Raw genomic sequence first — 25,161 nt, forward strand, 5'->3', positions numbered from 1 at the left:
ATAGGGAGCGAACCGTGGCTTTTTCTGTGCATAGTGCCGAAAAGGCCCTTGTATCGGTACAATAAAACGCACCGTTTACCTGTACATATATGTCCTTTTAGGCTTTTACTGTGAAATGCAAACGAGACTGTTTTCGCAAAACTTTCTTCTTTGCTTTCATTTGGGAAGTTCAGCTCTGAGCTCTGTGAGAGATGGAGGAAATAGTAGAAGGGGACGGGTCGGGTGCGGGCAGATACACGCTGAGACCAACGAGGCTAAGCAACGAGGACATTCTGTTCTGTATAGATGTTGACCCAGAGTCTATGGTGGAGATGAAAGCCGCGATGGGCCCAAATGGGCGACCTTTAACCCGCTTGGACTCGATCAAGCAAGCCATACTTGTCTTCATCAACGCCAAGCTCACCATCAACCCAGAGCACCGATTCGCCTTTGCCTGTCTCGGAAAGTCCGCGTCTTGGGTAGGTTCTCTCTGTTCATCTCTCTCTTTATTGCTTGGTTTCTGTTCGGTTTCCGAGAAAATTTGCGATCAAGGGCAGAGGATTTTATGGTTATTATGTGTTTTTTAGGAATTGAACTCCTGGAAACCATGATTATGGCTTTGGGTCATAGTTTTGAGGTTTTTTGTGATATATACGGTTATGGGTAGATTAAAATTTTCATTTGCAGGAAATGTAAGCAATTGCGTGCCATGAATTTGGTTTCTGGATGAATCAATGAAGGAAAATTAGTTTAAATCACTATTTTCAAGTAGCCCATTGTACAGAGTCTCACCAAGTCAAAAACGTTTTGATAGCATGAAAGAGTTTAGACAGAAGTGTGAAACCCACGATACAATATGGGGTTGCTGTGCATGTATATTTATAAGAAGTACTACGTCGGTAAACAAGATTTGGATATGAACACTACTACTGAGGAGGCTTATCAGAGAATACTAATGATGAACCCTTGAAATAAAATACATGATAAATATAAACAGATAAACACGTGAGGAAACTAAGCAGGTAGCACTTCTATCAGTTTTCCTTTGATTAAGCTTTGGTCACTTTTATTGAATGCGGGTGAGAAATCAATTCCTTTACTATCTGTTAAGGAGATTTCGGATCTTGATCATAGTTTCAAAGTGTACTTTCCAAGAATCATCCGCATACCTTGATCATTTTTGGTCCTAGACTTATTTTATGGGGTGCAGTACCAAGAATCGTTCACATACCTTGCTGTAGGGTTGAGTTTTGATGCATGATATGCATAATTATCATGCAAATACCCCATTAGTAGTAAATATTTATGCAGTGTAAGCAAACCTTCTGCAGGTCTTTGTTCAAAACACTCAATTTATCCTTTGTGTCTGTTTGTTTGATTTATGTTTCTGTAATTGATTTGGAACCTTTTGTTTTTCGTTTTTATGAAGCTTCGGAAAGAGTTTAGCAGTGAAGTCGATTCTGCTATTGCTGCATTTCGAGTACTCTCAGCTACTTCATCTTCTAGTAATGCAGATCTTACCAGTCTATTTCGAGTAGCAGCTCATGAAGCAAAGAAATCTCGTGCTCAAAACAGACTTTTAAGGGTGGTAAGCAATGGTTGGCTTAACTTTTCATGCAATTACATTGGTTAATTATTACATCCGTGCCATTGTGATATTCCATCTTATCCCTTCCATGATGTTGAAATTTTTGTGTGTTGATTGCTAAAGGCTGACATGCTTGCCCTTAGATTCTTATTTACTGTAGATCATCTGTAAGACCAAATCATCAATGGCCTGTGAACCAGAAACTCTTCACTCTGGATGTAGTTTACCTTCACGACAAGCCTGGACCTGAAAACTGCCCTCAAGAGGTCTATGATTCACTTGTGGATGCCCTGGAACTTGTTAGCGAATATGAGGGCTACATCTTGGAGAGCGGTCAGGGATTAACTCGAGTTCTCTTCCGTTACATGTGCATGCTGCTATCACACCCTCAGCAGCGTTGCCCACAAGACCATCTGGACATACCTAAGCCTCTTGCGAAAAAGTTGCCGGCAGCAGATTCAACGACTACTGATGATAGTATTATAACTGTGTCCGGCATATCAGAAGTTCAGAACATTAGAAATTAATTTTACTGAGGTCATTTTGCTTCTAAAAGTCTCATATGTATGTAGTTTGTCTGATGTTGATGTAAACCTCTTGTTGAGTGAGAATGAGTAGCCGATTTGATCTTGGTCCTATCTGTCTGTACAAATTGTGAATGTTATGAATCCCAATGTTTATTTTAACCTATCTGTCGAAGAATTTTTTATGACATTCAAGATCACGTAAAATATAGCAAAAGCAAGAAGTTCTTAGTACTAGTTTGTATGTGTATCCCCATTAATATGAAGAGGGAGGTGGGAGCTGGCTTGCTACGCCGCGTCACACGGCACGCGGCAGCTAGGCATATTAGACGTCGAAGGATTCTGGCATTAAATGTTAAGCATTTATAAACTTTGCCAAGGCTCAAATTCTCCCATAAGCAGCCTAAAATGAGGATGTTGTAAGTTGAATTTTGCTACATAGAACTACATTCTCGGAAAACAGCTTAGTTGCCACTTTGCCAGTCACATCACGAGACATGTGTCGAAATCTCCCCCGCTCGAAAAAATAAAAAATAAATAAAACAAAAAAAAAAGGTAAGCCTTCCTCAAAGTCTAACGCTACTAGATTGAAAGGTGAAAAAACTTGATTGCATAAGTATACTACCCATTGGTATTGATGAAAGACTTATGAGGTTTGAAATTAAATCTTTCAAGTTCCCCGCAGAACCCTGCCTTGCCCTTTGGAGTGAGGCTAAGGTTTTCTTCTCTTATTAAAAAAACCAATCGACTATTATTTGCATTCCCACAAAACCGTATGACTCATTGCTTCCAATGGTGAGGTCAACATATTGGTAATCAGAAAGAAAAAAAAAATGCAGAGCTCGAAAAGTTGAAATGATAACCAAAATCCCTCATCCATATAATTTTTTTTAAGTAGAAGTCAACTTGGAGGGATGATCTTAATCACACAAATTGTCTGTGACATCTCTAGAATTAGTTTTAGTAATGAAATAAATCGTTTAACTCTTTCGCTCAAGAAATCTGCCGGCATGACGTGTCGCTTGTGCGTTCCTTGTCCACTTGTGCATGCTTATATATTGCTTGCACGAGTACAAAGAAAAACTCCAGTTTGAAAAACTTTTTATACTAAAAATAAACCCTAAGCATTATTAAATTTGTATTGTTTTTAAAGTTTGACCAACTGTTTTGATCTTTTTTTCATGAACTTGTCCAAGCCGTTCTGGCGCTCTTTAACTATTATTAGTCTTAATAATCTATTTCTAATTGTCATGAGTCATGACCAATCTCCCTTCTCTGTAAAGTGCATCAAGTTGGTCATGTCAACTCATTCTTTTCTTTTTACAAGTGATGGTGGGGATAACTAGGTTAACACTTAAAATTGCTTCCATCTTCACCTACTTGAATGACAGAAGAACATGGGCTCGTGCCTTGTGGGTCACTTATCTTATCTTATTTAACTTTTTTTTATTGCTTTTAGGTGAATCGACTGCACAATCTTAAATGCATGAATGAATGCTTTAAACTATTTAAATTACGAGCTCTTTATTGTGTTCCTTAGACAGAAGTTAAAACCATCATGATTTGCTGGTTTTGAGTTGGTTAATTAGTGTTTACATGGTGTGAATGTAAAAGTAAATGGTAAATGGCTTACATAGCAAGTTAGTTATATATAAGTTAAAGAAGACACCTCTCAAGTGGTATGCGAATCTTGGGGTGGCATAAAATAATTGAGAATTTATTTAAATATAGTCAAATTATTGAAGCTCCTTCAGCTCTCTGTGGAGCCACTTTAATTTGCTCCAATAGATGATCATTTTGCTAACATGTGCCCTTTATATTCATGATTAAAGAGAAGAGGACTTCAAATGAACTTTGGACTATAGGAGATAGATAGGAGGAGGAGGAGGAGGAGGAGATAAAGGAAAAATCCATTTCCAGTTTTAATGGGACTCTGCATATCTTCTTCAGCTCACAAAATTCAGGATGGCCATGAAGCTCCAATGTCCTTTGAAAGGACTGACGATTCTAATGGAATTCAGATGCACGGTTCCCTTTATTCTTTGGAAGGAAGCAAAGGAGTAAACCAAGATAGTGCCATTCTTTACCAGGTTTGTGAATATTTCTTTCCCCTTTATTATATGGAAGGAAGCAAAGGAATTGTTCTGTGTGTTTCTCTAGCTGCTCATTTCAAAACCATATTGTTTGTTTTTCGCTTTGTCTATACATAAATATATAGAATGGCAAGGCTTGTTTTCTTAGAAAATCATCAGCAATTTCGTTTCAAAAGCATTCATGCAAAGCATGTTGCATAATCGGGTTTCATATTATTTTACTAGGCTTCTGAAAGTCTGTTGATTATAGCTTTAACCTCTTCTTATTTTTCTTGTCTTTTCAATAGGGCTATGGATTGGAAGCTGAAGCTTTCTGTGGAGTTTTCGATGGACATGGAAGATTCGGGCACCGAGTGAGTCAGCTGGTGAGAAGCAACCTGCCATCACTCTTACAAGGCCAGATGAAAGCTCTTGATCAACAAGCCATTGCAGTAGCAGAGGATGATGATTCGAAAAATCACATTGACAGAATAGAAACCGAGTCAGAAGATTCAGAACCAAGCAAGAAATTTCACAAATGGAAAGAAGCCTTTGTTAGCTCCTTCAAAGTCATGGACAAGGAGATTAAGCTTCAAGAAAATCTGGACAGCTCTTGTAGTGGAACCACTGCTGTTGTTGTCATAAAACAGGTGAGAAAAACTACACATGATCATTGAACAAATTATTTATCTTTCTTTATTTCTTTGTGTTCGGCTTTAATTCAAGAATCAAACAGGGTGAGGATCTTTTTATAGCTAATCTGGGTGACTCAAGGGCAGTCCTAGGAACCACTAGAGAGAATGGAATTGAGGCCATTCAATTGACCACTGATCTAAAGCCTGCTTTACCTAGTAAGAAGTTCATCATTTTTTTCCATTTTTTTCCTCTTGTTTAATTTGAAGTGATTATCTGACAGGTGATCGTTTTTAATGCAGGTGAAGCAGAACGAATAAGGGCGTGTGATGGTCGAGTGGTTGCACTAAAGCAAGAACCTAACATCCAAAGAGTGTGGTTGCCTCATATTGACCTCCCAGGCCTAGCCATGTCCTGAGCTTTCGGAGACTTCATACTCAAGGACCATGGCATCATTGCCACCCCTGACGTCTCCTATCGCCGCCTGACTTCCAAAGATCGATTTGTCGTTCTTGCAACGGATGGGGTAAGCCCTATTGGAAATGAAATGTGTACTTGTTAAGAGTTTTAGCGTTGCCAAAGAAAAAAGGGCACAGTTGCTTTCCTATGAATGGCATTTTAACCACAATGATGCGTTTTGTTCTTGGGCTTGGTATTTAGGTTTGGGATGTGCTCAGCAACCTTGAAGTTGCATCCATTGTGTGGGAAGCTGATAGTGCACAAGCAGCGGCAAAGGCGGTGACGGAGACTGCGGTGGCCACATGGAGAAGGAAGTTCCCTTCTGCTAAGATAGATGACTGCACTGTGGTTTGCTTGTTTTTGCAAGACAAACTACATGATCATGTTGTGCCTGTAAAGATATGAGCTTTTGAGCAATGCTTGTTGCTTTGTGATCTTTTTTTATCTTCATACATTTTAACACGACACTATACTTTTTCAATTTCTGATAAGCTATACTTTTTCAATTTCTGATAAGCTACCCGTCCAATTATGTACATAAGCCCACAGGTTCCATTTTTGGTTAAGACAACAGTTGCTTTCAAGAATAAATTTTTGGTCAAATCATCCGCCAGTAAATGAAATCTTTCAAAACCAAACAGAACCATTGGCAACCTTCAAAATGCTCAGTAAATTTTCAAAATGTCCACGAATAAACAATGATGTTTTGATTTGTTTTCTCCAGGCAATTCTAGAAAGACATCACAGGGCTAGAAATTCATGAACATAAATATAATAAGACTTGACATAGTGGCAAAAGGCATTCTTGAAATTTCATTGAAATGCTTTTAATCACAATAGGATAAGGCCGATAAACTTCAGTTAAACTCTTTAATAGGGGAAAAGAATTATGTTGCCTCCAGGCAAACGAAACAAAAGAGAACTTTCTGCATATAAAAACCCCATTTGTGAGTAAACTCAATGCCTACCATCTGGATGAAAAAATAGAAACAGAAGATCCCGGGCGAATATAAATCCATTTCCTCTAATATTCAAGTGCATCATCTTTGGGCGCCTCTCCAAGCAGGTCATCATCATATGAAACAGGTACCCTTAACCTATCATGAACAGAAAGTTGTTTCCCTTCAGTATTTGACTGAATGCCTTGAGTTTGCATTTGACAAATAACCGGTACGGCATCTGAAATATTAGCTGGAGTATCATCCTTGAATGAATTCACAATTGCTTTAGATGAACCTTCTTTCCCTTGCTGTATTGGTTGTCTATTATTTGTTGACCTGAATTGCTTCTGCATGGAGATAGAAAACATAAAAAGTAATCAACGATGCTGTAGTTTTACACTTTTTCTAATAAAAGTGATATTTAATTGACGTTTGGGAAATAACATCAGAAACAACACTATGAATCTATGATCCACTACTGCGCACCTCAAATTCCCTTCCTTTTTTCATTATCTCTTTGTAGGCCTTTGGTTCTCGTGCTTTGATGATACTCCATAGTACTCCACCACCAAATCGGAAACGTTTGCCATCATGAGTCATCTGACCTCCACAAGCCTGGATCGCATCCACCTGAAATTTTTCATCATTTCACAAATGATATCCTAGATACACCATGGTTTCTAGCAGGGAAAAAGTATCCATTCTCCTGATACTGGATTCCATCCGGACTACAAATAACTAATATACGAGAAACATAGAAACACTTGTAACAACCACATTTAATAAAATTCAGAAATTACTTAACTAAGGATATCGTTCCCTACAATCAAAGTAAGCTCAAAGATGTTCATAATCACAAAAGTTTCTGTAAACCATCTCCGGATAGAGCTTATGGTTCCTGGGGGAGGAGCAAACATGAATGATGAGCTTTTTGGAGCAAAAATAGATGTGTATTGCTTTGTTACGCGTATCTATTAGAGTACTCTTACATGTGTTTTGCATGCATATTGGCTAATGCAACTCCAAGAAAAAATGATATCAACCTACACAAATAGCATATGATGAAGTGGTTCATCCAGGGGACATCACAGCTCAGAGCACAAGATTGAAAGGAGTAAAATGGCTTCTGCAAGAGAAATCTGCAAGGGTAGGGAAACAATATTGAGGATCAGAAATTATGCAAGGCTGCGTGGCCAAATAGTGTGCATAAGCATCGGCAGCTCTAAGCTGGTCCAAAATTAAGCAACCCAGAATCTCACCTTCCCTTGCAAAAGGCCAGTCGAATCATTCAAGTCCACTCTCAACAAAGGATACCCTGCCTTCCCCTTGAAGCTATAATGTGAAGGGAACTTAAAAAGGGACAGATGGCTCAGAAGGTAAAGACAACCTTAAAAGTACCCCATAAAGCATAACCATCCTCCCAATAACAGGACCCCCAATTAGCAAAAAAACCAGCGTGTTCAAGAATCTATAGAACAGAATTGGCACAGACAATATGATAGGTGATTTTTAATTGACATCACTGAAACCCAGCTCTGAGTGCAAATCCCATGTTCTGAACATGAGCAGCAAGGTCGGATCATCTTAAAGCTAGATGTGAAGCGGAGTCAAGGCAACCTTAAGAAGTACCCATAAAGCACGCCCAGACACAACCCATTCACCCAATAACAGGATTACCATTAGCAGAAAGACCAAGAGTGCTCAAGCAGGTACATAATAGAATTACTTTGAACAATATAATAGATGATTTCAATTGAGAATATCACTGAAAACTCCACTGAAAGGTATTGGGCACAAAGCACATGTTCTTAAACTGACAGCAAGGTCGGATCATCTAAAAATGCACATTAATGCAGATAAACATGTACCAAATTTACAACCAGTTGCTAATGGCGTCTGTCAAGGAGATTTTCAGAAGACAATTACAAAACATAATGCAATGCACACGTAGTTGCGTATAAAAGATAAAGAAAACAATCCCCAAGTTATATAATTTGCTTTGTCACAGCATTTCCACAAAAGCACACAACGAAGGGCAGCATACCTCTTTGACGAGATCATTCAATGCAAGAACACCCAGACAACCAACAGCAGTATATACCAGATATGATTTCTTCTCTTTCAGTCGCCTACATGTATCCATCACAAACCTGAAAAAGACATAACATTAAAAGAATGTAAAAACCCACAAGAGAGCTCCAAATTCCTTTTGAATATATGTAATTTCTTTCGTTCTTAATCGGGCAGGGCATAACCTGTCTATGTCAGTGACATTAATTCCAGGGCCACTGTTCCTTCTCCTATTCCTCTTCTTCTTACCCCTGCGCTTCTGATTCTTGCCCTGACGTTCTTGGTTTGCTACACTGACATTGCCACCACTGATCTGTCCCGAACCATTTTGTGAGTTAAAATCCACAAGCTCCCCTTCTTCCACAAGCTCTCCTTCTTCCACATCAAGCATCTCAACATCTTCGCCATCTTCAAAGTTATCGTCTTCAAATACTGCGTCTAGTATGTTGTGTTCTCCTTCCATATAAGGTTTTCTTCAATGGGGGGAAAAAACGCACCACAAAATTTATAAGCACCTACAGAGCAGAAAGCAGGAAGAAAACACGCAGATTTCCACAGACGAGACAAAAACTGCAAACTCGTGCAAATTTTCTCTATGGCAAATCACCAAACAGATTATGCGAGCCCTAACCAGAAAAAATCACAAGTACAACGAAAACAAAAAAAAAAACGTAAATAAATATTTTTTTTAAAAACCGATGTACGAACCCTAACAATGCAAAAACAAACACAGCAATTCAAAGCTTATGGAATTTTCCAATTAGAGTGCTCTGCTTAAGGACGATGAAGCATAACCGCGGCTTTTGGCGTTTGGTTGATCAGAGGACTGCGTTTCGCTGGTATGGTCTTTATAGTGAAGCCTAGATGAGCGCTGGCGGTAATCAGTAATGGCTTGTTTGGCTGCGTGGCAAACGATGATATTAATCCGGATTGGGTTATAGGTGGAAAGGCCCAACCCAAGGACGCTTTGCTTATCTGTACTGAGCGAGCCCAAAATGGCTGAAACTTAGTCCATCCCCAATCTATTAGTGATATTTTATGATTTGTTTTTGTTGAATACGTAATTGTTAGTAGGTTATCTGTCGACGTTTGATTTCTTTTCAATAGTGGGCCATACGTCATTGGCCAATCCGTACGAGTCCACAACAAAACTGAGTTGATGTGGATTGTTGAGTGTGAAATTTTGAGGAGTAAGTTTTGGGTGAAAAGCTCGGACCACGTAATCTATCTGTCCAACTGTTTTCATAAGAGGGTATAAATTTTATTGAGCGCCTGTCGGACGGATGACATGGTTTTAGAGCAAAGCCAAGCCCAACCTCATATTCAGACACCATTGATTGGAACGGGTATGAAGTGGAAATACAGGCCTTCCTTTATCTTGTTCAGCAAGCAATGGTGCATTTTTGTCCTGTAATTCATAAATCTAATAGATGCCCTTTGTCTGCATCATCACTTTTGTTGTATTCTTTAAATTATACCTACCTTGTTTTCTACCTATTCAAACGAGGGGAAGGTGGGCATGATTGGTACCAAAGTTTCAACCTAACGTTCTTCAACATCTAGTAGCTTTTATATTATAAAGTTAAAAGAAGAAAAATACAAAAAGAAAACTCATTAGAGCTTCCAGCTCTTGTTTTGAATGATGATAGATTAAGTCTGATGTTGGGTTGAAATATTCTTTATTATGGCTAACTTAGCATTGATGTGCTATGAAAATATACGCTGTTAGATTTATTGTGAGAAAAATCAACAGTGAGATAAAACAATTTGGTGTTTGATAAAAAAACAAAAGGGTCCCCACTTGCTCTAACAACAAAAAAACTAAAAATCTTGCAAGTTAACTAAAGAAACTGTATTCTTTAATAAATGAAATTTCCCGTTATTATCTATATATATAAAGCAAAAGGCAGAGAATGGTGAAACATTCAAAATACCAGAAAATACCCTTGGTTAATGCAAATATTAAGAATTGAAATTATTAATTAAATGAGGATAATATGGTAAATTCACAATTTTTCGTATTAAAAAAATTAAAATTAAAAGAAAATTCAGATAATGGATCCTATTTTTATGGAACACAAATATCCATTATCTTTTTTAATTCTAAAATAAATTTAAATTTTTTTAAAAAAAAACCTCTCGCATGCGCAGAAGCGCGTGCAGAGAGGCTAGTATATATAAAGCAAAAGGCAGAGAATGGTGAAACATTTAAAATACCAGAAAATGCCATTGGTTAATGCAAACATTAAGAATTGAAATTATTAATTAAATGAGGATAATATGGTAAATTCATAATTTTTCGTATTAAAAAAATTAAAATTAAAAGAAAATTCAGATAATGGATCCTATTTTTATGGAACACAAATATCCATTATCTTTTTTAATTCTAAAATAAATTTAAATTTTTTATAAAAAAAACCTCTCGCATGCGCGGAAGCGCGTGCAGAGAGGCTAGTACGAATTACGGGTGAAAAAACCAGTGGAATTATACGGCGCCAACACTGTAATTCCCGCAATAATACGGTGCCGACGTGTACGCTCCAGATTGCACCCCTTTCCAATTAAAGAGTGAGCTCACTGGGGCCCGCAATCAATCATCCAAGTCGCATTGAAAAAGAGAACCCACGTGGTCACCAATAAATATCAACTCCTCCTCCGACCTTCGATCTTTGTGTTATATGTCAGCTCCACCAATCAGATATCCTCATACCAATTTGACCGGAAACCGCCATGACTCGGTTGGCTAGCGCCGTCGTCCTGTTGTTCCTTGTCTCCCTCTCCAGTTTCGCTGCCGGTAGCCGGGACCTGATCGGAGACGTTTTACGGTTACCTTCTGAAGCTTCTAGATTCTTCGGCAGAGGCGATGACGGCCCTGATGAGCAAGACGACGGCACCGTGGGGACCAGATGGGCTGTTTTGATCGCTGGCTCAAATGGATACTGGAATTACAGGCATCAGGTCTTAATTTTACACGATATCATCTTTCTTAATTCAGAAATATTCTTTTTTGTTATCAAACTTCAGTTGTTAATGGAATTTGAGTTATAATTTTGGATGTTAATTTCAATTTTTTTTCCCTTCATGTTTTTTGAATTGTTTGATATCTGAATTTGGGTAACCTCATATTGGAAAGTTTATGCTTGTATAATCTCGTTTAAATTTGACTTTCAGCTTATCCAATTTCTGATTCTTTTACCTTGTTGCTTTCGAATTTGTCAAACTAAATTTTGGAAGCTTAGAGTTTGTTTTGGAACTAATATGAATTTAGCTCAAGCTTGTGTCTTTCTTATCTTCCTTGATCTCATCTCATTTTGACTAAGACAGAGTTTTAAATTTACATGTGGCTTGAGTTTGTTTTGGAACTCATATGCATTTAGTTCAAGTTCGTTTTATTAATTATTATATTCCTTGATCTCATCTCAGTTTGAAACTTTGACATGGAGTACATGATCTCAACGTTAACCATATTTGTATAGGAGCTGGATTTCTGTGTCAGGGGTGAAATTGATACTTTTGTTGTGTCTATATCTTCATATGAATGTCAATAAATATCTTATTGGTTTCACATATTTGAAAGCTAAGCCACCCTCATTTCTTGATTGATGTTTAACACGGACCTTTTTATCTTGTTTGTTTAGGCTGATATTTGCCATGCTTATCAACTACTGAAGAAAGGTGGGCTGAAAGATGAAAACATTGTTGTATTCATGTATGATGATATCGCTTATAACGAAGAGAACCCTAGGCCCGGAGTCATCATTAACAGCCCACATGGTGATGACGTTTACAAAGGAGTCCCAAAGGTCTGTTATCTTCCCCTCTAGGTGTTTACCTGCTTCTGAATTGATAGTTATAATTCCCCTCATGCGGTCGATTTTACGGTGGCAGGATTACACCGGCGATGATGTTACTGTTAACAATTTTTTTGCTGCTATCCTTGGAAATAAAACTGCTCTTACAGGGGGTACTGGGAAGGTTGTGGACAGCGGTCCAAACGATCATATTTTCATTTACTATTCTGATCATGGTGGTCCTGGAGTTCTCGGTTAGTATCAATTCTGCACATGACAATACTGACATTATTTTGCCCACATCCCCATATCTTATCTACTTACTCTTTCCCTAGGGATGCCTACCAGTCCATATATTTATGCTAACGATCTAATAGAAGTCCTGAAGAAGAAGCACGCAGCAGGAACCTATAAAAGCTTGGTAAGTTTCTAGTTGAACTGTAAATAGATGCTGCATATACCAATAGAGTTGGACTAATTCGTAGAACTGCAGGTATTTTATCTTGAAGCTTGTGAATCCGGAAGTATCTTTGAGGGACTTCTTCCTGAAGGTTTGAATATCTTTGCAACTACGGCATCAAATGCAGAAGAGAGCAGTTGGGGGACTTACTGTCCAGGAGAGTATCCTAGTCCTCCCCCGGAGTATGAAACCTGCTTGGGTGACCTGTATAGCGTTGCTTGGATGGAAGACAGGTATGCAGAATTATTTTATTTTGTTAAATTTTCAATAAAGGGGTGGGAAGAAAAGCAGCTTAATGTTAGCTTCATTTTGCATACCCTTGGTAAATAATAACAATTTCATCTTTCCCTAAAAGTGCATTACTTCTTGAGTATTGTCACTTTAAGATTTGCCTCAAAATATGAAGAATATATGAATTAGGTAGAAGTTTGAAACTGTATCATTTCATGCCAGTTGTTTTTTCTTCTTTAATTCTTGCACTGGTGGTGTGGGTGTTTGGATTGTCTTTGCAAGAGCAGTTTCTTTCTCAGGTTGGAGAATGAAACTGTTCAAATTATAATTTTCATTTGAGATTTAACATTTTGACCTTGTGAACAGTGACATACACAACTTGAGGTCGGAAACTTTGCACCAACAGTATGAGCTGGTAAGAATTCGTCTCTTAACACATTGTTATGGAACAGATAGAGATTTTTTTTTCTTCTTTTGTACAGGAAAGACCAGCTGTTTATTATTGTATGTTTAAATAAAAGAGATTGTCTGTATTTAGAGAAGTCTTGGGGGTCTAGCCAAGAAATATCTAGATGTGATCCTGCTAGTTGCTAATGTCAGTTCTTTGATTTCATTATGATGGCCCAGGTTAAAACGAGGACAGCAAATGACAATTCTGGCTTTGGTTCTCATGTCATGCAATATGGCGATGTAGGGCTCAGCAAGGAAAACCTCTTTGTGTATATGGGGACAAATCCTGCAAATGATAACTACACTTTTCTGGGCGAGAACTCCTTGAGGCCATCTACAAAAGCTGTCAACCAGCGGGATGCTGATCTTGTCCATTTCTGGCATAAGGTTAACTCTTACCTTTTTCATCCGTGAATAGTTATTTTGCCTTTTCTTTTAAATATCTAGTCTTAAAATTTATGTACTAGTCATCATCGGTACTTATATTTGGAAGTATTTCATACTGTTAGATATTATGATTGATTTGATTAAAAGTCAGGAGAGATCAGTAATGATGATTGGGGAATACTCCATGTTTTCATTGTTTAAACGGTAACATATCATAAGTACCATGGAGGTTTTGGAACCATGCCATTTGCCCTGCTCTCCTGTGAAGCTCCAAACAAAGCAGTAGAATATCTCTGCTTGGAACAAGAATTTTGAATACCAAAAAGGGAATGAAACCAAGGTTTTGATTAAATAAAAGCCTTAATTGTTATGAAAATCTAAGGTTCTACTTCTGAATATTCTGTGGTTTTGTAACTATTTCTGTGTGTTAGCTGTCAGCCTGAAGATCTAAGCCCCTTGTTTTCCCTTCTTTTCTTTTTCTGGATGCAGTACCGCAAAGCTCCTGAAGGCTCACCAAGGAAAATTCAAGCTCAAAAGGATTTTGTTGAAGCAATGTCTCATAGAATGCATATGGATCAAACCATGAAACTTATCGGGAAACTCCTGTTTGGAATCAAGAAAGGTCCAGAAGTGCTCAACACTGTTCGACCTGCTGGGCAGCCACTTGTTGATGACTGGGACTGCCTTAAGACAATGGTAGTACTTCTGCTGTTCATTTTCTCCTTAATGCTGTTAAAACTTTTCTGATTCCATCTTGTTCTGCATATAAAACAGATTTTCACAAATAATATATGTGGCTGTGCCTGATGGGTTTGTGTGTGCAGGTGAGGAGTTTTGAGACATATTGTGGATCCCTATCTCAATACGGGATGAAACACATGCGGTCCCTGGCAAACATCTGCAACGCCGGAATGACAAAGGAGCAGATGACCGAGGCTTCAGCACAAGCCTGCACGAGCGTTCCTTCTAGCCGTTGGAGCTCCCTGCACCGGGGGTTCAGCGCATGATTTCAAGAAGAAGAAAAAATGTGGGATTTGAATAACCAATCCGTGGTCATCTCTATATGCAAAACATATCTTAGGATGCATTTCGATTATTGTTAATGTTATTCTGATTGCTTCAGTGTAACCTTGTGTAAATACAACTCAAGCCCCTGTACTGTAATGCACGTACCTACTGAATCTTGTAAGTAAATATTAGCATGTTTGTTGCGTATGAATACGTACCTGTTTGCTGCAGCTGGTGTACGCATCAGGCTCTGGTTATAAAAAAGTTTGCAATTACGATATGCCTTTGTTTTATGTTCACTTTGGTTGCTTCATTAAGGAAGTGAGTGGCTTGTCTCCATCTCCTTCACCACCACCACTAACAGAACATAATTATCGCGTAACACTTTCAACTTTATGTCTATTTGAGTTATTATTTACAATTACAATTTTTTTATATTAAAATTTATCAAATAATTTTGACAATGCTTTTTGTACTAGCACTTCAAAAGAATTATTTATTAAACATGAAGTTGCTTTACTTTACAATTAATTATTTTTAAAGCACAATAAAATTAAATTTTTTAAAAAAGTCACATCAATCTCAAATTCCCCTTCTTTCTTGTCCGTCTCCAAATGGTAAACTGGTAATCTAGCTTTTGACCCCCAAAAAAATGGAAATCTAGTGGGCCTTTCATAAGATAATGTCATTATCATTGTGTGAGTATATTCCGTGTAATTGAGTAATGAAAGATATCGATCGCGTTGGGAATTGGGGAAAGTTAGAAATATTTAAGAGACGGATTTACTCCCTCAATTAATGTAATTTATGGGTTTTCAAGAATTAAATGACGGATTTTAATGTGGAACACACATAAATTTGTATACCTGATGTAAATTTAAGAGTTGGAATAATTTTAATATCCATTATAGGCAAATGAACATGCCATGCTATAGGTGTGTGCCCAATTTCATTGTGGAGAACGTAGCCGTAGGAGAGCATGCGTCCAACCCCAAATTCCCTTTCTTCCTCACCTTGCTCCAACCTGTAGCTGCCAAAATGTAGGTAAGCAACAGCCTACATTACGGGTCCAATAATGTACAATTTTGGCAAAGTCCAATTACTTTAATGATGGAATGATTGTATAGTTAAATCTTACTTAATAAGATAAGAGTGAGAGTCAAATTTATACGGTGCATATTTATTTCATGTGTCAATGCCAATTATATTACATATTTTAATTGAATAATACGGACCATTTAACTTGACACATGCAAAATTATAGATGAGCTTGTAATTGTAACATTAAGATTCACACAAAAAACGAAACTCACAATATTTAGCTGAATGGAAAATGTTTTCAAGATGCATCTATCATAAGTTCTAGCTGTGAACATTATTATATGGCAGTGTCCCATCCCATGGTCTCCCCAAGACTCACAACCCAACATTTTCTTTTTCTTTTTCTTTTTCTTTTATTTTTTTATTTTTATAAAACGCAACCCAACTTTAAAAATATGATCCATAATTGCATATTGTCAAACCAACAGTGAAAAAAAAAAAAAAAAAAAGGGAAGCAGGAACCGACGCTCTAGATTCAACAATTTTATTTGGTCAACACACAAATATTTAAGCTTGGCTTATATACGGTCTATAATCGGCCACAGGAACCGGACATCAAGGACAATTGTCTGATAACGTGAAATCCACGACTCTGGTTAAACTTACCATGGTTAGTTCACTATAACCATACTACAACGAACCGGTTCACCAGAAAAATAAAATTAAAAAATTAAAAAATTAAAAAAAGGTAAAGGATGAATAAAAAAATAATTGGGTAATGCAAATTATTGCCACTTAACGGAGTAGTAGATTCTGTTAGATTCATTTGACGAGGCGAAGAGGGGGCGCATAGTAAGAACGTTGTAACGAGGTTTAAAAGAGACGGAGCTGACGGTTTAAGATAGGGAGACGCGGGAGCCGTTGGATTGTTGATCAAGGGCCGATAATGCAAGGCGTTGGACGGTTCAAGTGTGACGGAGAGTGGGAGGGGTCGTATAAAGCCTGGGTTTTGAAAGGTGAGAGTGCATTTCGTTCCATCAAAACAAGAAGAAGAAAGAGGAAGAAGAAGGAGAAAGAGCCTCTCTGACGTTTTGGCCTTCGGTTTTTCTTCTGCTTTAGAATTTAAAGAGGAATTCGGGAGAGAATTCGTAGAGCTGGACTGTGTGTAATGTTAAGGATCTAATTACGAAGCTTTTCTGTGAGCCTGTTGTGTGTTCGCGGGAGAGAGAAGGAGAGAAGAGCTTGCAGAGGTTGGTGATGGAGAAAACAGAGCTCGATTTTGGTAGTTTTAATGTAATCTGATTTCTTAGAATGACCGGGTTATTTTGTGCAATTTCTGTTTTGCAGATACATTCAGAAGAGCTTTTGGAGGAATTTGAAGTGAAATCGATTGCGATTTGCTGGGATAATTTCCAAGGTGGACCTCATTTCATTGAAATTTACAGAGAAAAGGTCGAGAAATCTAGTTTAGAGGTGAGGGGAGTTGGATTTGCTTAATTTCCTAAACGATTTCACTCCCTTATTCTAACTCATCGTTCGTTTGATTTTGGTTTCACAGGTACATTTCCCGGAGATTTGACCCCTTTTTTTTGAAGAAATCTCAACTGGGGTATGAGATAAAGAAGAACAAGCATCTCTCATTCATGAGTGTCAGGGACATAGGCTCTAAGTTTCAATCATTTCGTTGATTTTCGGCTCTAGATTTGCATTTTGCAAAGTCAGAAGGCCTAGAAGAGCAAGATTACCCAAAAGAAGCAAACTTTCTTTTGCAAATTCAGGATTGTAGCTGCTTGCGAAATCTCAGTATAACAGGTGAGGATTCATTTTCCGAATCCTAGATCAGTGAAACCAAGTCTCGGGCTTAGGATTTCACTGGCTGATTTGATTTCCTTCCATTTTCGGTTCTTCGAATTTTGATATCTTTCTACTCAATTTGGTTTCTTCAAGGAGGCTCTCACTTTTCTCTTCTTTTTCCTCATCTGCAGCAGAGTCCAAGCAATTGGTTTCTCTGTTTTTTGATTTTCGATGTTCAAAAGCAGATAACTTTGCAACAGAATTTTAAGCTTTTCAAATGAAGCCAGCCGAGTTCCTTGACTCTCTCTCTCTCTCTCTCTCTCTCTCTCTCTCTCTCTCTCTCTCGCTCGCTGGGTCTTACATTTGGATCCATCATCTTTGTCCATCATCTTCTTTCAATTTTCTGTCATCTGCCTTCTGTGCAAGAATTTTCAATTTCAAAAAACTAATTGACCTTTATATTTGGGAAGATTATCTCTTCTTCTTCGTCTTCTTCTTCTTCCTCTCCTCCTCCTCCCCATTTTAAAGGCTTTTAATATATTTTTCTGAATGATTTCCGTCTGTATTATCAGCATTGAAAAGAAAAGACCTTCTCTATGAAATTTTACCCGCTGTTTTGTGAAAAATCTATCTATCTTTGGTGTTCTTTGCTGGCAGTCCGAAGTTTGTGTCTTTTCCGAAATTCAAACACCAGCAGAGTGCAAAATCTTCTGTTTGGTTCTCGGGAAACTGATACAAGAAAAAACTGAGCTAACAGACGTAATTGCTCAACTTATTTAATCGCAATTCGTTGGAAGCGTCTGATAAAAAAAATATATATATATATCAAAGATACAATTTTCATTCTTTGTCCTTTCCCTGCCTTTTTTTTTTTTCGATCTTCATCTTCTCCGTCTGTTTGGGTAGGCCCTGCTTTTCATTTGAATTTTATTTTTAGGCACTCGCAGTTGCAGAGAGCCAGCCACAATCCAATTCCAGATTCTCAGTTTTTGCCATTTCCGTCCCTAACTTTAATTATGAGCATTAACCGCGGTTAAAGTGTAAAAAATCATGTTAACTAACTAACCGCTGTGATTAATTCTTGTTTTGGCATGGGTGGACAGGTGTACAAAAGGAGATGGAAAGGGACTGTCTTAGGCACACCCATACTAAAGACACCCACAATCCCAACACTCGAGACAAAACCGGAGGGGACGCCTCAGCCTCTCTGCTGTTGAGAGCGAGCCCCGATGCCATACGACACGCAACGACGTCGTCCGATTTCGTTTTGCAGTGGGGGAACCGCAAGCGCCTCAGGTGTATGAAGATCCAGGTCAAAGACAAGGGCAAAGACGACTCCGACGCCCCGGTTACCCGAACCACAGTCCGGGTCGACCGCCGGGTCGTCCGACCTGATAAGGACCCGGCCAATCAGCCTTCCACGGCCGGTAACTCTAATCAGACGAATGGGTATTTGAATCTCCGTCAACGGCCGTTATCTCCGCAGCAGCCGCCACTTCAGCGTGTTCTCAGGTTACCACTTGCACTTCACGCTTTTGCTTTATCTAATCTATATCTATTGCTTCCACGGGACGTCGTTTCGGTCCTGCCTTTCGTTAACATGTAGTTTCGTCGTTTTGTGGGGTAGTTGTGGTGGCGTTTTGTCGTTTAAATTAGTGGCGGGTGGGCCAGGTGCGTGGGTTTTGTCGTTTTTAGTTATTTTGGGACTTGTTGCCTACGGTTACATCTGTACAGTTTTGGTGCGGTTTTTATATATACCTTGATCTCACCGTCAGATGCATGAGTCATAATCATCAGATCAGGAGATTTTATATTCAGACTTGCTTGATTTTAGATTTTAGATTTGTGAGGAAAAATCTCAGATGATTGCGTGGCCAATTTCTCTACGTCTGTGAAGGTCAAAGAGAATAATTTTGTTAGGTAAGTGTTTGTTGCTTTGATTAGATTATTTCATATGCAACAATAGAGTGATTGCAAATTCTGTTATCTTCTTCCTTGTTTGGTTGAAGAGAAAATCTTGTTTGCGTGAAGGGAAAATCTCTGATTTTCTTGTGCAAATTTGTCGCTTTAGATTGGATTGATTTATATGAGTGGGACTGGATAAATGGATAAGGCTAGAAAGCATGGAATTTTGTCCCACACCACTGGTTTTTTATATTCCTGGCCTGCCATTAACATGGCTGTGTTTAATCCTATGTGCTTAATGTGTAGTTGAATGAAATTTTGTCGGAGGGTTTTTGAGATTAGGAGTTTTAATGATGAAATTTGGGGCTGAATTTGTTGTGAGGCTTATCTTAATGATCAACTCTCCAATTGGTCAGGTGGGTGAAGAGATGTAAAAGCCCCAGAAGGAGAGCTCATGGTAAGTGCATGAGGGTAGGGTGCCTTCTTTGTTTGTCTTTGTAGGAAACTAGTAGCATATGATTGAATTAGGTTGCTCATGTAGTCATGTAATCTTTTTGGCTTGATTGTGCACAACATAAAACACATTAACATAACAAACAACTTAAATTAGAGAAAGAGAGAGTCTTAGTGCCATAAGGTCAAGCATTTACCCTCACATTCACGGCAAGAGTTTGATTCTTCCTCGTTCGTGTTTTTCAGGATGCGGTATTAAATTATGGTATCATACAGGATGGTGTATCAATAAGTTGATGTCAAGCATGATTGATTTGATACTAGTTCTAGTTTTCTTTTTTGGAATAAATGCCTTATTTATTGTGATTGATTTGTTATTTATTTTAGACACGATGTTAGGGCTGATTTGATCATAAATCTAGAATGATTAGGCTTGAGTAAATTGATTTCCACTAGGACTTGTGTAGCAGGCTTATGTTGCTCATGGTCACACCGGATCGGGGCTCCACTACATCTTAGCATGATAGCGTCCGATCCATAACGACCGGCACCCTGATTCCATGGGCTCAGTGGAAATAGGAAATGGGCAACTCCTATTCCACGTGTCCACGGAAAACCAATTCTTCAACCCCGTTTCTAGCCCTGGGATCACTGATGGATCAGGCAATGGATCCACGCCTTCCACGTTTCAACACGTGTTCCTTAACCCCACAAAAGGCACTCTCAATCCAACGGCTAAAATCCTGCCCAAAAACCAGCTGTGCACGTTATACAGTACATCACATCCCTTTCCTCTCTCTCTCTCTCTCTCTCTCTCTCTCTCTCAAATATCTAACTTTTCATTAAAGAAAAGAAAATTAACAACTCCCTCGTTTAAAAGCAGAACACAAAGGTCCCCCAAAGAAGCCAAAAACCACGCTAATTTTCTACGCAAAACCCATTACAAAGCCTCTCTCTCTCTCTCTCTCTCTCTCTCTCTCTCACACCAATCCACCGATCTAGATCGTCTCAAGGCCATTCCCGTAATTTCACAACTACCCACATTAATTTAATTTAATTTAATTTTTTGCCCAAAAAGTATCATTTATTATGTTTTGTGCCAGCTTTTTTATGGGTTTATTGAATTCAATTGATTTGATTTGATTTGATTTTGATATGCGTATCTGAATTGTGTAGAAACTCAGAGACCACAACAAGTGCCATGAGAGGCCAGAGCAACGGAGGCTTGAGGGGAATTGTTTCACCCGACAACAGAGGGGGTGCGCACGATAAGAAAGGCAACCACCACCATCACAACCACCACCACCATAATAATGAGAATAACAACACCAAGTCTGCAGCTTCTTCGGACACGGCGCACGATAGTAAAAAGGGGGGAGGTGGGTCTTCATCGGGAAGCGGCGAAGCAGCGTTGGCGCCACCGATGGTCTGGCCGCCGAAGTTCGTGATTGCTTTGACCAACAAAGAGAAAGAAGAGGACTTCATGGCAATCAAAGGGTCAAAATTGCCTCAGAGACCCAAGAAGAGAGCAAAGTTCATTCAACGCACCCTCAATGTAAGCTCCTCTATTTTCCTTTTTTAGTTACTTTATTAATTAATTAGTATTAATTAAAACTAACTAGTTTTTTTTATTTTTTTTCTTTCTCTTTTTAAAATAACACCATTGCCTTGCAAAAACAAATCAAAACCCAGTTTGATTTTATTATATTTATATGGTTGTTTTACCTGTATTTATGCAAATTGTTGTTGCGACAAAATGTGGACTAGCTTAGAAGGAAGGAAAAGCAAAAAATAATAAAATAATAGAATAATAAATAGAACTTTCTGGTATTTGTTTAGTTTGGGTTAAAAGAAGCCGAAGAAGATTGCTAAAGTGACAGCAAGAACAAGGCATACACGTGTCCGCCAAGCCATGTATGCATATACCTAATATGCCTAAAAGTTAGTTTGCTGTCCGACTGGAATAGTATTAATAGGACGATGGTTTGGGTTAAGATTAAATTCTATATTATTCATAATAATATGATAATGAAATATTTTATTTAGGGTCGCCTCGTTTAGTGGAAAATTGATGTCACACGTGGCAATACATGGTTGTTGCTTTTGGGTTGGTTATCGTGGCGATGGACGGTGCGTGGCGTCTCATGTGGCCGCATGTGATTTAGTGGGCATCAGTGGACGTTTAAAGCAAGTGGGCCTTAATTCTGTACTAACCGACAAAAAAAGGGCATATGGGTCGAAACGGACCCTGGGCCTGTTACCGTTGGTTTTTTTTTGGGGGGTTCTTTTTGGGAAATAATATGCTTCATGTTGAGGGCATATAGGTATTTTCACTAGCCCTTAATTATGCTAACTGTTTTCTGGCTTGGACCGCACTGCCAACTGCTGAGCACAAAAGCACGAAAGCTGACTACCCACAATGCACCGTTTTCGTTTTTTAAGTTCCAAACATAGCAAAACTCATCAAAGTGCTTATCAAAAAGCCTATCCCGCTTTTTGCCCATTACCTAAAGCAAAAGCTACGCTTTTGCCAGTCTGTTTTTGCTTGTTTTGGCCTCTTCCTTTTAATTAGCTGGAAGATTATTGTTCTAATTAGTTTTTTATTTTCTGTAATTTTGTTTTATAGCTGGTAAGCCCAGGAGCATGGCTCTGTGATCTGACCCTAGAACGGTACGAGGTCAGAGAGAAGAAGATTTCCAAGAAGGTATTTTATTGAGTAATTTTCTTCGATTCAGGGCCTAAATCAAATTTCCTTAATTTGCCTTTAATGTTGATATTTTTATGCAGCAGAATGAATAGTTTTTTTGTGTTTTTGCATGATGCTGCAGAGACCAAGAGGGCTAAAGGCGATGGGCAACGTGGAGTCTGACTCTGAATAGAAAGGAGTTTTAGTGAAAAGACTAATATAGCATTTTCGTTTTTTTTCTCCTCCTTTTTTTGAAGGTATGAGAAAAATGTTAGAACTTTGTAAAAATCTTCACCTTTCAACCATCAGAATAATGAATGGATTCATTTCCGGTCCTGTATACAGTCTTGTTCCTCATCTTCCTACTAAGTTTGTTTAATCAGAACAAGAAAAAAAAAACAAATCATCACGTCCAAGCACACGAACAAATGAAATTTCTCTCTTTCAAACCCTAATTGTGAAAAATAATTAAAATAAGCTTCAGGGATGTAATTCAAGTGGTTAGTCATGACATGTTACACAATCCAACAATTTTTTGTTTTCTTGTCAACCTACAACACATTTTCTTATGTCGTATTAAGTTAGAAAAGGGAATTAACGGTGTTGGATAGTCGTCCAAACGCACGTGAGTGTCTTATGATTGTTCATATATTAACATATGGGTCTCAGTCTAACATACATCGATGACTTACGGTGGAAGTGCTCATTAGGCATGGGCAAAATCAGTTTCAGACTTCACCATCCGAGTGAAAAAGAAACTCGAGACTCGATCGCTCTCAAGATGTGAAGAAAATCACGAAATTGACTCTTGAGACGAGATTTGAGACTCTTTAGAGGTTAGACTTCAAGAAGGAAGAAGAAAAACAACAAACCATAACTCTCTTTAGCTGACACACGTAACGTAAAACCACAATATATGAATTTGCAAAGCTATTAAAGACAATGACATCTAAAAATTTACCCGAGACAGGAGAAAAACCAGAACCCCAACTCCCTAAAGTTACCTAGTCATTAGCAAATTGAAGGGCCACGTCTAATTTATAATGATAAGAGATAATATCATTGTTTGGTCGCATGATTTGTGGATGCCACTTTACATTATGTGGCCTCCTTAATTGGTATTTTGATGTGACACGGAACACTTAACGCGGTAATTTAATTTCTTAACGTAATTGACAATTTCAATGAAAATCCATGACCTATCATATCAGACCACCAAACCAAACCCAACTGAATTAAACTATTGGAAGAGGAGAAAACATGGGTCCTAATTCAAATTAACATTCATAATTCGCCATCATTGACGGGAAGACCCGAATTAATCCCCTTAATTATGCCACGAAGAAGCATAAACACATTTTAAGAATAACATCTGCTCTGTGAGAGTTTGTGGAGACAGACAGATCCACCACCCACCATCCAGCTGGTTCTCAAAAGGCAATTCTAATGCTACCTGCGGGTCGTGAAGAAAAGAGGAAGATTTTTCAATTTAATTAGCCCCCAAAAAATAGCATGGAAAATACCCCCAAAGGGCCCTAAATATACCCTTACCCACTGGGCATATTTGTCAATAAACACTGAAATTAGGGATTTTTTCAGGACCCAAACACAATTGCTATAGTCGGTGACCCAGAGCCTATCAAATTATAAACTCATTACGTGTTGCAGTTGGAATTACAGCTTTATTCTGTTAGAATAAATGATTAATTTACACCGACTTGGCTACGCCGCTTTTTTGGTCCAAGCGAAAATAAAATAATTGGATCTGGATTTGTAATTTGCCGCTTTTTATTTGCAGGTAATGAAAATGAAATAACAATTTGGATATTAGTTAATTTTGATATCACAAGCTAGACAAACACCATTCTCAAAGCAACTCAAGCATCAAACACAGGAGGAGGAGGAGGAGGAAGACAAACGAAATAAAATCAATGAATTATTTACTCATAATAAGGATAATAATCGAAATCCACAAATACAAAACCCATAGTAATAAACCAAGTGCATTATATATGTAGTCTATGCACCACAAAAACCCATATGACACTGAAAATCCTATAGATCCATAATCACCAGCTACTAAAATGACAAACGCTACTAATAAAAAACCAATCAGAAACCCAACCGCTCTCTACACAGCCCCAACCATAGTTGCAGTAGTAAGCGAAGACTCAAACCCTGAGCGCAGATCCGAAGACGATAGCGGCGAAGGCGGCGGCGAAAGCAGAGATGAACGACGGGGAGATGGAGGCGGATGCGGAGGTTGGGCTAGGAGCTGGAGATTCGGCGGCCTGAGCGGCGCCGATGACAGAAAGGACGGTGACGAAGACCGCCATGAGAGCCACGAGTGAAGTTGCCTTTGAGACTGCCATTGTTGATTGGTGTGAGAGTTTCTTGTGCTTCGGAATCTAGGGTTTTGGGAATACGCCGAGAGACTGAAGCACAAATATCAGAGGTGGAATGAAGTAGGCTCAAGGAACGTATTTATAGCGGGGATTTTGGGCTGGGGTCGGGCAGCCTGGGCAGCTGCCCGGTTCTACAGGCTGGCTACTTGTGATTGGTTCAGCGCGACAGCTCACACCGCTGGTCGGGGTAAATTTTTCTCTGTGGGCCCCACTAGAAACCAGTGTCTACGCGGAGTCGTTTCACGCACGATTTTACCTTCGTCTGAAACGACGCCGTGTGTTCA

General features: G+C 38.6%; 4 protein-coding genes and 1 pseudogene across 6 annotated transcripts; 4 read left to right on the top strand and 1 right to left on the bottom strand.

Annotated features, from left to right (window-relative positions):
* LOC18789899 lies at nt 95–2,257 on the top strand. Its single transcript, XM_007222840.2, has 3 exons — nt 95–458; nt 1,409–1,567; nt 1,711–2,257. The coding sequence occupies exons 1-3, from the start codon at nt 192–194 to the stop codon at nt 2,092–2,094; spliced, it is 810 nt and encodes a 269-aa protein (XP_007222902.1). The 5' UTR covers nt 95–191; the 3' UTR covers nt 2,095–2,257.
* On the top strand, nt 3,812–5,765 carry LOC18789372 (annotated as a pseudogene).
* On the bottom strand, nt 6,043–9,145 carry LOC18793660. Of its 2 annotated transcripts, XM_020554616.1 has the most exons (5): nt 8,975–9,145; nt 8,452–8,739; nt 8,241–8,346; nt 6,683–6,826; nt 6,043–6,543 (listed from the first exon to the last, which is right to left on the bottom strand). In XM_020554616.1, the coding sequence occupies exons 2-5, from the start codon at nt 8,727–8,729 to the stop codon at nt 6,280–6,282; spliced, it is 792 nt and encodes a 263-aa protein (XP_020410205.1). In that variant the 5' UTR covers nt 8,730–8,739; nt 8,975–9,145; the 3' UTR covers nt 6,043–6,279. The 2 variants fall into 2 exon arrangements, with proteins under 2 accessions (XP_020410205.1, XP_020410204.1); XM_020554615.1 differs by having other exon boundaries at nt 8,452–9,145.
* On the top strand, nt 10,863–14,873 carry LOC18791503 (vacuolar-processing enzyme). Its single transcript, XM_007222184.2, has 9 exons — nt 10,863–11,224; nt 11,905–12,069; nt 12,155–12,311; nt 12,393–12,478; nt 12,551–12,750; nt 13,115–13,163; nt 13,376–13,585; nt 14,075–14,281; nt 14,410–14,873. The coding sequence occupies exons 1-9, from the start codon at nt 10,997–10,999 to the stop codon at nt 14,590–14,592; spliced, it is 1,485 nt and encodes a 494-aa protein (XP_007222246.1). The 5' UTR covers nt 10,863–10,996; the 3' UTR covers nt 14,593–14,873.
* On the top strand, nt 16,657–22,816 carry LOC18788755. 2 transcript variants are annotated; one of them, XM_020569405.1, is made up of 7 exons: nt 16,657–16,884; nt 16,982–17,107; nt 17,193–17,446; nt 18,532–18,940; nt 20,963–21,341; nt 22,413–22,490; nt 22,577–22,816. In XM_020569405.1, exons 4-7 carry the CDS (start codon nt 18,546–18,548, stop codon nt 22,583–22,585), a joined length of 861 nt encoding a protein of 286 aa, XP_020424994.1. In that variant the 5' UTR covers nt 16,657–16,884; nt 16,982–17,107; nt 17,193–17,446; nt 18,532–18,545; the 3' UTR covers nt 22,586–22,816. The 2 variants fall into 2 exon arrangements, with proteins under 2 accessions (XP_020424994.1, XP_007224732.1); XM_007224670.2 differs by having other exon boundaries at nt 16,658–16,884; nt 22,615–22,816.

Source organism: Prunus persica, chromosome G1, assembly GCF_000346465.2.
Source record: "Prunus persica cultivar Lovell chromosome G1, Prunus_persica_NCBIv2, whole genome shotgun sequence".
In the NCBI taxonomy this organism is placed as follows: Eukaryota; Viridiplantae; Streptophyta; class Magnoliopsida; order Rosales; family Rosaceae; genus Prunus; species Prunus persica.